This window comes from Callithrix jacchus, chromosome 10 (assembly GCF_049354715.1).
Source record: "Callithrix jacchus isolate 240 chromosome 10, calJac240_pri, whole genome shotgun sequence".
Taxonomy (NCBI): Eukaryota; Metazoa; Chordata; class Mammalia; order Primates; family Cebidae; genus Callithrix; species Callithrix jacchus.
This window is the reverse complement of record NC_133511.1, coordinates 23605500-23616785: the sequence shown is the minus strand read 5'-3', so window position 1 is coordinate 23616785 and position 11286 is coordinate 23605500. Positions and strand designations below refer to the sequence as shown.

General features: G+C 37.8%; 1 protein-coding gene across 1 annotated transcript; it reads left to right on the top strand.

Moving 5' to 3' along the window:
• Nucleotides 1-1758: 1758 nt before the first annotated feature.
• OR10G6 (olfactory receptor family 10 subfamily G member 6) lies at nucleotides 1759-2752 on the top strand. Its single transcript, XM_054241816.2, has one exon. It carries the CDS (start codon nucleotides 1817-1819, stop codon nucleotides 2750-2752), a length of 936 nt encoding a protein of 311 aa, XP_054097791.2. The 5' UTR covers nucleotides 1759-1816.
• The last annotated feature ends 8534 nt before the right edge of the window (nucleotides 2753-11286 follow it).

The window sequence follows — 11286 nt, the reverse complement described above, 5'->3', positions numbered from 1 at the left end:
CCCCTCTCTCTTTCATTCTTGCTACTGGTCTTTATCAGTCTCTCTCCTCACTCCCTCTCAACTTCTGATTCTGAGAATCTAAGAAGAGTTGGATTCCACTCTTCTTAGCCTTCCTTGTCATCTACCTCTTCACTGTCTCTGGAAATGGGTTTATCATCCTCACTGTCTTAGTGGGCATCCAGCTCCACCATCCCATGTACAACCAAATGAGATTACAACATGTATTTGATAAAAAATGATAGCTAATGTTGATTGAGTGTACTGTAAATTATGTGAATTAATTTAATCCTTACAACAATCCTATGAAGTAGACACTATTATTGTCCCCATTACAATTGTAAAAACATATTTAAAAATGTGATTACCAATGAGTATAAGTGAACTAGATCTTTGAACCCAGTAAGACTTCAGAGATTATACTCATAAGATACAATATATAGTGTCCTACTGATGGGTGTACAGGTAGATGGATGAGTGGATAGATGAATGGATGGACAGATCGACGGATGGATGGATAAATGGACCGTACTTTCCAGAAGTAGAGAGAATAAAAGGCAACCCAGTGCCTTGGGGCTAAGATTTTGTACTGCTTTACTATTCTGAAAGATTTTAAATAACATGTGAATTTTTATATAGATTTTTTCAAAAAAGGTATTTTTAGCTAAAACTTCAGAGATACCAAATGTATTACATTTAGTGTGCAGGTCAGATACTATATTTTTTTTAAAACCTGAAAAATATTTTATTGGGCACACTTAGACAGGAAATATAATCACAACTCTGATGTTCCTAGAAAATAAGTAAGACACAAGCTAACTCTCTGTACAGATCAGAGATCAAACTGAAGGAAAACAACGAAACATATCTTCCTTTATCAATTAATTTAGGTCTTATATGATTATACTTCTTCCTGATTGGAAAAGAAGATTACTTCCCTTGTGTGTGGTCTCTCCTTCACTCTCCTAAATATGTACACATCATCAGTTACCTTTAAGCTTGGAGAGAACAACTGCTCCCTGACACCAACCAGAATCTCAGAATCAGGAGTTGTGGAGGGAATAAGAAGAGAGAATGAGAAGGACCAGTAGCAAGAATGAAAGAGGGGGTGGGGGAGGGGGGGAGAGAGAGAGAGAGGGAAGGGGAGAGAGAGAGAGAGAGACAGAGAGAGAGAGGGAGGGAGGGAGGGAGAGAGAGAGGGAGGGAGGGAGGGAGAGAGAGAGAGAGAGAGAGAAGGAGGGAGGGAGGGAGAGAGAGAGAGAGGGAGGAGAGAGAGAGGGAGGGAGGGAGGGAGGGAGGGAGGGAGGGAGGAGAGAGAGGGTGGGAGGGAGGGAGGGAGGAAGAGAGAGAGAGGGAGAGAGAGAGAGAGGGATGGAGGGAGGGAGGGAGGGAGGGACGGAGGAGAGAGAGAGAGGGAGGGAGGGAGGGAGAGAGAGAGGGAGGGAGGGAGGGATGGAGGAGAGAGAGAGGGAGGGAGGGAGGGAGAGAGAGAGGGAGGGAGGGAGGGACAGAGGAGAGAGAGAGAGGGAGGGAGGGAGGGAGAGAGAGAGAGGGAGGGAGGGAGGGAGAGAGAGAGGGAGGGAGGGAGGGAGGGATGGAGGAGAGAGAGGGAGGGAGGGAGGGAGAGAGAGAGAGGGAGGGAGGGAGGGAGGGAGGGAGGGAGGGAGAGAGAGAGAGAGATAGAGAGAGATTAGATAGATATTCTTTTCTGTCCTTATTTGGGAGTGACACAGAATTGATGTGCTGCATCTAGAGATTTTACAGGGATATTGACCATCTCCACCTGTTACTTCTTTTGGCAGATGTGAACAGCAAGGAAATGCAAACTGGAAACCAGACTTCCGTGTCTCATTTCATTTTGGTGGGTCTGCACCACCCACCACAGCTGGGGATGCCACTCTTCTTAGCCTTCCTTGTTGTCTACCTCCTCACTGTCTCTGGAAATGGGCTCATCATCCTCACCGTCTTAGTGGACATCCGGCTCCACCGTCCCATGTACTGGTTCCTGTGTCACCTCTCCTTCTTGGACATGACCATTTCATGTGCTATTGTCCCCAAGATGCTGGCTGGTTTTCTCTTGGATAGTAGGAGTATCTCCTTTGGGGGCTGTGTGATCCAACTGTTTTCTTTCCATTTCCTGGGCTGCACTGAGTGCTTCCTTTACACACTCATGGCTTATGACCGTTTCCTGGCCATTTGTAAGCCCTTACACTATGCTACCATCATGACCCGCAGAGTCTGTAACTCCCTGGCTTTAGGCACCTGGCTGGGAGGGACCATCCATTCACTTTTCCAGACAAGTTTTGTATTCCGGCTGCCCTTCTGTGGCCCCAATCAGGTCAACTACTTCTTTTGTGACATTCCTGCCATGTTGCATCTAGCCTGTGCTGATACCACCATCAACAAGCTGATCACCTTTGTGGACATTGGCTTCCTGGCCCTCACCTGCTTCGTGCTCATCCTCACTTCCTATGGCTACATTGTGGCTGCCATCCTGCGAATCCGGTCAGCAGATGGGCGCCGCAAAGCCTTCTCCACGTGTGCTGCCCACCTCACCGTTGTCATTGTTTACTATGTGCCCTGCACCTTCATTTACCTGCGGCCTGACTCACAGGAGCCCTTGGATGGGGTGGTAGCTGTCTTTTACACTGTCATCACTCCCATGCTTAACCCCATCATCTACACACTGCGTAACAAAGAGATGAAGGCGGCATTACAGCGACTGGGAGGCCACAAGGAAGTGCAGCCTCACTGACTCCATCCATCACAGACATGCAGGAGATACTATAATGCAGGGCCCTGGTTAAGACACCAAATAAGTGGAAATTTTAAAACAGAAATAGAAAGATTCATGTCGAGAATAGGGGACTCCTAGGAACCCACATTGTAACCTGTTCTCAAAACATGATTTTCCATATGTCTTTCTTCAGTACCAATGAAAAGCAATTAAGGCAACTCAGCAAGGGTGGCACTTTGTATAAAAGGTCCAAATCACCTGAGGTCAGGAGTTCAAGACCAGTCTGATCAACATGGAGAAACCCTGTCTCTACTAAAAACAGAATATTAGCAGGATGTGGTGGTGCATGTCTGTAATCCCAGCTATTTGAGAGGCTGAGGTAGGAGGATCACTTGAACCTGGGAGGTGGAGATTGTGAGGTGAGCCAAGATTGCACCATTGCACTGCAGCCTGGACAACAAGAGCAAACTCCATCTCAAAAAAAAAAAAGTGAAAAGAAAAAAAGAAAATGTCTGCATGAAGCCTCTGCTTCTCTGTGACATTCATCTACATATCTATTATTGCTTCTAGTCCCTGAATTGATACCTGTTATCTCTTTATAGGCTCTAAATAACTTTCCTGCAAACCATCTGATTTGACCTTGACAATAATTACGTGAGGTAGGTATTATTCTTTTTCCATGTAACTGTGGGGAAACTGAAGTTCAAGTAAGTGGCTTGTCCAGACTCCCTGCTCTCTGCCTTTTACCTTGACGAAAATGGTAGATGACCTCAGACTTAAACGTGAGGAAAAATTTCATCTCATTGTGAGGGAATCATTACACGTGCACTGCATTATGACCTGCAGAGGCCTAGTCTTCTGAGCTTGCACAGAGCTCCACTTTTGTAAAATTGAGGTGGGTGTACCAAGGATAAGCTTCCTGACTGTGCCACATAAACTGGGTATCCCTGATGCCTCCATGGATGTTGAAGAAGCATAGCATCTGAGATGGTAGATGAATGTACATGCTACCACACTCCTGCATTTCTTACATAACTTTTGAGTATGAGTGTGGAGCAGGGTGGGATGAAGCATGTACCTGGCTGCAACAAGATGAGTCAGTGGTGACCTGAAGCATGTCCTAGTCACTTATGTCTTATAATAATCTGGTCAGTGTCTAAATGTGGGTCCTTCACTCTCAGGACTCCCTGAGTGCTACAGATGCTTTTGTTGATAATTCAAAAGTATATGGGCGAATACAGTCCAGGAAGATCCTTACATTCCCCCAAACTCAATTCTAATTATAAAAACATTGGAATAATGAACGAGAACTGATTTCTGTGCACCAGAAGCTTTCTGAGAAAAAAAAAAAAGGTGTATTGTCAATGAGTTTGCTTGTTTGAACAGCAGAGATGCAAGGTTAAACATCTAAATATGCATGAATAGGCAATTCAATCAATGTGACACAGTTTTTTTCAGTGTATTGCCAAAACCATGACATTATTGTCTATTCCAAATGGGGTTTTAATCTTATGAGAAAAAAATGCATTTATACGTGAGGCAGAGAGATAAAACATATGACCCTAAAATAAATAAGAAATGACTGGTATAATTCAGTGTACAATGAATATTATTCAGGAGAAGGAGAGAAACAATGTGTGAGAGAAAGAGAGAGATTTTGGGGCCTGGAATTTATAAAGCTAGCTTATTGAAAAATGTAAAATAGTCTATAGTTTGAAGGTCTTGTAAGGTCTAGTCAGTCAGACGACAGTGATTTTTTCCTGTGATGAAAACAAATTATAAACCCCAGATTATAAACCCCAGATATAATCCTAGGAGAATGCTCCACAGAAGCCTAATTAACTATCTTAGGAAGAGCAGCCCGAGATAGTTGCAAGCAATATTTGGCAAACATACAGAACTGCAGTGCAATGGGCACATAAACACTCCCTGGGAAAGGGAGGCAGAAATTAGTTAATTAGTCCTCTGATCCCAGAAGAGTGCCTACTTAGAAGTCAAATTAAAGCAAACATAGGACTTCTTTTTCTCATCAGGGCCAATGACACATCACACAGACTGAAAAAGGTCACATAAAAAAATTACTTGGGTGTTTTGCTCTTAATAGAGAAATGTAAAATACATCTTATAATTTTATATGAAGAAAACTACCACACAAAAACATCAAACAGCAAATTTTACTTTATTCTGTATCCATAGTCAATTAGCAACAGAGCTAATATGCGAACTTATCTCTGTGAGTCCAGAATTTGAACTCTCCACTAGAAAGAGCTACATAGAGTAGTCTTTTTATGCAACTTCAAGTCTTAAGATGGTATTTTGATTTCAAGTTTGTTTTGAGGTTATCTAATATTGAGAATAAAAAATGAACAAATAAGGCAGAAAAGAAAGAGCAGTGTTAGCCTGTATGAATATTTCTCCACTCTTAAAATAGAAGCTAAGAACATTCTACTGTTTAGAGTTTGAATATTAAGTATTCTTTGATGTCTTTTAATTCTTTGGCTATATATTTTAAAATTCAAATACATATATTGACATATATTCAGATACAAGTATTATATATAATACATGTTTGTTAGTACCAAACTTTAAAAATAGCTGCAGCTTTAATATAGTTTTAAACACCTAGGAAGTTTATTTTCTCATTCTTTTCTAATCAGGTTCAGATTATTTGGGGCTGTTTCCTCATATTTGTCTTTTAGATTAATTTCCAGATATTTTATCAAGTAGTAAACAAACGGAAACATTTCTGGCATCTTAGTTGAACTCATATTAAAAATAGAAATCATTTTTAATATATTTATCATTCACATCATATTCAGTCTTTTCTTAGAATGAGATATGCTATGCTTTTGTTTATGTCTTCTTGAATACATCTCACTAGAGTGTCTTACTTTTTATTAGTACATTCTTTCCTGTCATGACCTGATAGTTATTCTAAGTTAAGTTTGTATTTATCTGCTCAGATCATTTATGTAAAAATACCTAAATTTTAATACTCAGCAAAAACCCTAATTTTCCTTATTTCTACATTCCTGGAAGACATTTCAATTTATCAGTATCTACTCAATCTTTCCAGATTTATTTTCTTTATCGGTAAAATGAAGTTAAGCAAGATGATCTCTAAGTTATTCTATATTTTGATATTCAAAAGTTCTATAATTGTTCCAGTCCCACAGAGTTTATAAAAGCTCATGATAAATGCTTTTTAAAATGAGTATACAGACGGTCTCCAACTTACAATGGTTTGACTTTATGATTGTATAAAATCATTCTGTTTATCATATTCAGCACAGTATTCAATGAATTTCATGAGATATTCAAAACTTTATTACTAAATAGACTTTCTGCTAGATGATTTGGCTAATGGAAGTGTTCTGAGCACATTTAGGGTGAGCTAAACTAAGCTATAATGTTGGGTAACTTAAGGGTATTCAGTGCATTTTCATCTTAGGAAATGTTTAACTTGTGACGAGTTTATCAGGACATTAACTTCATTGTAAGTTGAGGGGCATGGAGAAAAACGTTCCTGGGAAAGAGATAAGAAAAGAGGTGTCAGCAAAATCTCATTTTTTTGTCAGGCGTGAGAGTCACTAGTCGGATTTTTCTCATCTACCATTTTTATACTACATGCAGGTAGGTGGTGAAATACAGTAAGCATGATTTGTTCAGAAAATTATTTCTATTTGCATTTATTTGGTATTTTGACTATTTCATTGGGCTTAAAGGATTCGGCTAAAAATAATTGAGGGAAGTTTAGTTATCTTGGTTAAATTGTATGAACAGTATATGTATATTAACAGCTCAATATAGGAATTGGCTTTTCCGTGAAGCAGTGACATTCTCATACTGAAAGGGTCATGTAAAAATCAATGGTTTCTGTAACTGATTTTTAAAAAGTTAAGACTTTGTGTTATTTCATACACTATCCAGGGTTAACAGCAACTATTAATAGGACACTTTGTATGTATTTTATTTTCATTTTAAAGATGTGGAATTGATGTATTTAGTGAAAGAAGAAGAGGAATTGAGCAGTCTGCCAAATAGCCTTCAACGAGTAGGTGACAGTGACAGGACAATAAACCTAAGTCCATCAAACCTTATAGTTCATGTCATTTTTTTTGTACTCTTTCAAAGATATTTATGGAAAATATTCTTCTTCTTAGGGAACTATAACACATACACATGGAAAAGTGTAGAAGTATGCTAAGACAGTTTCTGAACAGGCTACATATCAAAATACACAATACATGCCACTGAGTTTACAGGAGAACCAAAGCATTCTTAGAGTAGAAAGACCTCATAGAGAGGACAGGCTTGATCTTAACCTCGAATAGTAGCCTAGAATCTTGCTACTCAAAGTGCAATTTATGGAACCACATAATGGAAATCACTGGGCACTAGTTAGAAAGAAAGAATCTCAGTTTCTACTCCAGAACTGTTGAATTAGGACTTTCAGTTTAACAGGAGTCCCCAATGACTCGTGCACATTAAAGTCCAAGAAACTTTAGAGATGTTATCAGATAAATATGAAGTTCATTTCTTCAAAGTGAGATTGAGTGGGGTGAGGACAAGAGGAGGTTAATGATAAATTTTTGAGAGGTTGAGAAAATCTACTTGAATAAAGAAATGCTTACTGAGCACAGAAATGTACTTGAATAGAGAAAGTTTGTAGGGGATAAGAATAAATGGATACCAAGCACATTTTAGACAGTTTTGAGTTATAAATTGAGAATTTTGTGTTGCACTGTAAATTAGTATGTGAGATTGGGATTGTTAACATTTGTGGGAGGGGACCAGTGAGATCAACTCTTTTGAAATTTTATCAGTAATGTTATGCAGGATGAAGTAATTCATTAAAGGAGAGAGCTGAGAGTTGAGAAGACCTTGTAGGAGATTATGATTATAATCCCTCAGACATAATGAAATCAGCGACTCATTATGAAATGATTTTTTTATGACCATTACCCTTAAGTCTCTCATTTCATTATGAGAATGACTTGTTACTGGTCTCATCTCATTATGAAATGAGAGACTAAGGGTAATGGTTGTAAAAATTTTAAATGCAGATTCAGCTAAGACAACATTTCAAGAAAAAAGCAATTCATATTTTTTTTTAAAAATGAAAAATTCAAATGGAACTCTGATATCAAGCTTTACTCACTGAAGAGAATAGAGTGTGTCTAGTAAGATGAGTCCTAAAAATTTAGAGATGAAATCCAGAGAATACTACAAACCACGGAAATTTCCTTGATTATTAATCAAACACACAATTCCAAGCTTGGAAAGAGTTTGTGTAGCTCAGATTCCAAGACTAGCTCTGGGTGTATGATAGGTGGGATTCCGGTACTCTTAATGATGTAATGATATTCAGACTCCAGGTAAAAGTTCACAGGTATTGGATGAAATTTCTTAGGACTCCTAGAAAAAAAGGCACTGACCATCTCTACTAAAGAATCCAACAAAAGCAAGAACAGAAAAAGATTGGAAGATATTCACTTTTATAAGACTTCTATAGGAATTGGATTTTCCAGGCCCTTCTGTAGACCATGTATTTATTTGAATAGGACATTAGTACTAACACCACCTGGTTGTAACTTGGGCACCTAATGCAGTTAGTAATTCTTCTACTGAGAGATTCAAAGAAAAAGCAGACAATAGTAACAACATAGGATTTTCAAAGCCTTGCAGAGTAATCTTATATATCTTTAGATGTACCATGGTGAAATTGCAGTTGGAAGTGACTTCTTAGAGGAAAATACATGTTAAATCAAAGGAATGAATTAAGTTAAGTGAAATGGAGAGTAACTAACCAGCTACTATGAATAAAAATAAGGTGATGAGGACAAATGACCCAACCCCAGTACCCACACCTAGTGTTTCTGTGACTGAGCATCTCTCATCCTAATGACTGTGGGCTCAGAACCTTACTCTTTTCTCTCTGTTTCTCTTTCTATATCACTGTGATGTAGGTAGCATTTGTTTAGCCTTTTCTAAACTATTTTTATTTAGTATCTAAATTATTTTTTTAAAATTCCTAGGCCCTGCAGAAAACACAAATATAACCCAATGAAGGATAAAGCACTAATAAAAAAGAATCGATCATTTACATGGAAAGTGCTATCCTCAGATAACAGAGAGGATGCTAACCTATCTTGAAAAGTTTTGATTAGCCTTGGATGGTGGAATCTTCATCTTTTAAGGGGAGAATGAAAACGGTCAAAGTGGAAACATTGTATGGGAAAAGTTTAGAGAAGGATGGTGACAGGTGTCAGTATGACCAACTAATAGAAATTAAAATAAGCCAAAGGTGAGAGTTTAAGTTATTGACTATAGTGATTGTAGAAGAATAGAATGATAGATGTTAGAATAATTTCAAAAGAGGGCAGGAAATCATAGAATATTAGATATGCAATAATAAAAGCTACCAATTAATTTGTAAATTACTCAACAATTACTATTTTATATATACACACACTATATATAAGTATTTCTTGTTAAAATGTTAAATTTGATTAGTTTTAAATTGTTTACAAATGAGGAAACTGAGGCTCAGAAATTTCAAGGGAGCTTACCAAGCTACTAAGCTCATATGAGGGCCAGATTTAAATACAGGTCTACCTCTGTCCAGACCTTTCTGTTGATATCATTTCACTACATCATATAGAGAAATACATATACATTCTTATATCATTTCACTATATCATAGTGACTTGAAGATTATGAAGTATACAGTCTCTTCATTACATGGGATACTAACTAGTACATTTACAAAATTATCTATTACCACAATCCAATTTTCGAACATTCCATCCTTTTGAAAAGATCCCTTATATCCATTTGTAGTCATTTCCTGTTCTCATCCCCAGTTCTGGGCATCCACTAATCTACTTTCATTTTTCATTGGTCTTTTAAGAATATTTCATAAAATCTTAATTCAATTATACCTGGCTTCTTTTGTTTACATAATATTCTTGAGATCCATTCATTTTATAAACTGTATTAATATTTTGTTCCTTCCTGCTGAACAGTCTAGAAAAAAAAGAAATAAAAATATTTTGGTTTTTCTTGCTGAATGATTTTCACCGTACAGATATACTTATTTTGTTTATCCATTCACCAGATGATGAACAACAATTCTGTTTTCCTCTAGGCTTTGGCTACTGTGCATAATTCTGCTATAAATATTCATACGCAAATGTTTGTGTGAACATGTTTCTGTTTCTATTGTATAGAATCCTAAGAGTGGAAATGCTAGGTCATATGATAAATTCATTTTTAACTTTTAACATGCTGCCAAACTGTTTTCCAAAGTGGTGTGTCTATTTTACATATTCACTAGTCATATATAGGAGTCTCAGTTTCTCCACATCCAATAACACTTATTAATCTTTATTGTTTTTATCACTGTAGTGAGTATGAAAAGATCCCTTATATCATTGTAGTGAGTATGAGAAGGGCAACTCTAAACATAGTTAGTTTAATATCAGGAATACATACATACTGCTATATGTAAATAACTATGTGTTGATCCACCCAAGAATGAAATGAACCCTGTTGTAAAATAGAGATTACTTCTTTACTAAACTTTTCAAGTAGAAGTTCTATAGCTTCTTGTCAGGAATAGCATAGGAGATATCACTGCATTTAATGAATTATTGAATATGAAGAAATTTAAGGTCCTATGCTATGTGCTCTACTCTATTCTAAGGAAAATAATAGCTACATTAAATGGAGGACCAGTGATGATATCCCCTTTTTAAACTTCGGAAATGAAAGAACAGAAATCAAATACCATAATTCATATCAGGTAAAGAGTGGTTGAAAAGGGTCTGAACCTAAGTTTATAGGAATCCAAATAAACTTGGTTTCTTACTGTTTCTACTGTTCTGTCCCCAAAATGTTAGAGAAGTTATAGGATTTTTTTCCCTTTGTTTCTTTTAGGGAGACATGACATATGCAAGTTTTAATCACTAAAACTTTTTAAGCTAATATCTGCCTAGGTGTTTATTAATAATTATCATAAATATGATTCAGCTTTAGAAATTAATAAATCAATAAGAGAGAAAATATTTATAAAGGCTCCTTGAGAAATTAAAGTTCAAACTTAATCATAGAGAATAGATTTGGGGAAGTAGAGATTAAATGTCTTCCATTTATGTTTGAAAATGGGGTGTTGTTAGATTGATGTTGGCAGTGGCTCATTTGGAGCAGCTGCTGGGAAGATGCCAGCCACAGCAAGGGGGGCACAGCTGGAGCTGTGCACTCCACAAAACTGACAAGAGCTGGAAACAGCTTATCCCAACAAGAGCCCCAGGGCCTACCAAGTTGGTGGGGCAGGAGCCCCATGCTCCCAAGCACAGCTGCAGCCACCCTGCTATGACTTTGGACATGGGCATCCCTGTACTCTTGCAGCTGGGGAAGCCCCCTTCCCCAACAGGCTTGGAAGTGTCTGCTCCCACTCCCTGGGCTTTCTCAACTCCCAGTGCCCACTCCATTATGGAGCAAAGTTGTGGCCAAGCCCATGTTCTATTGCATCCCAGCTGTGTGTGCAT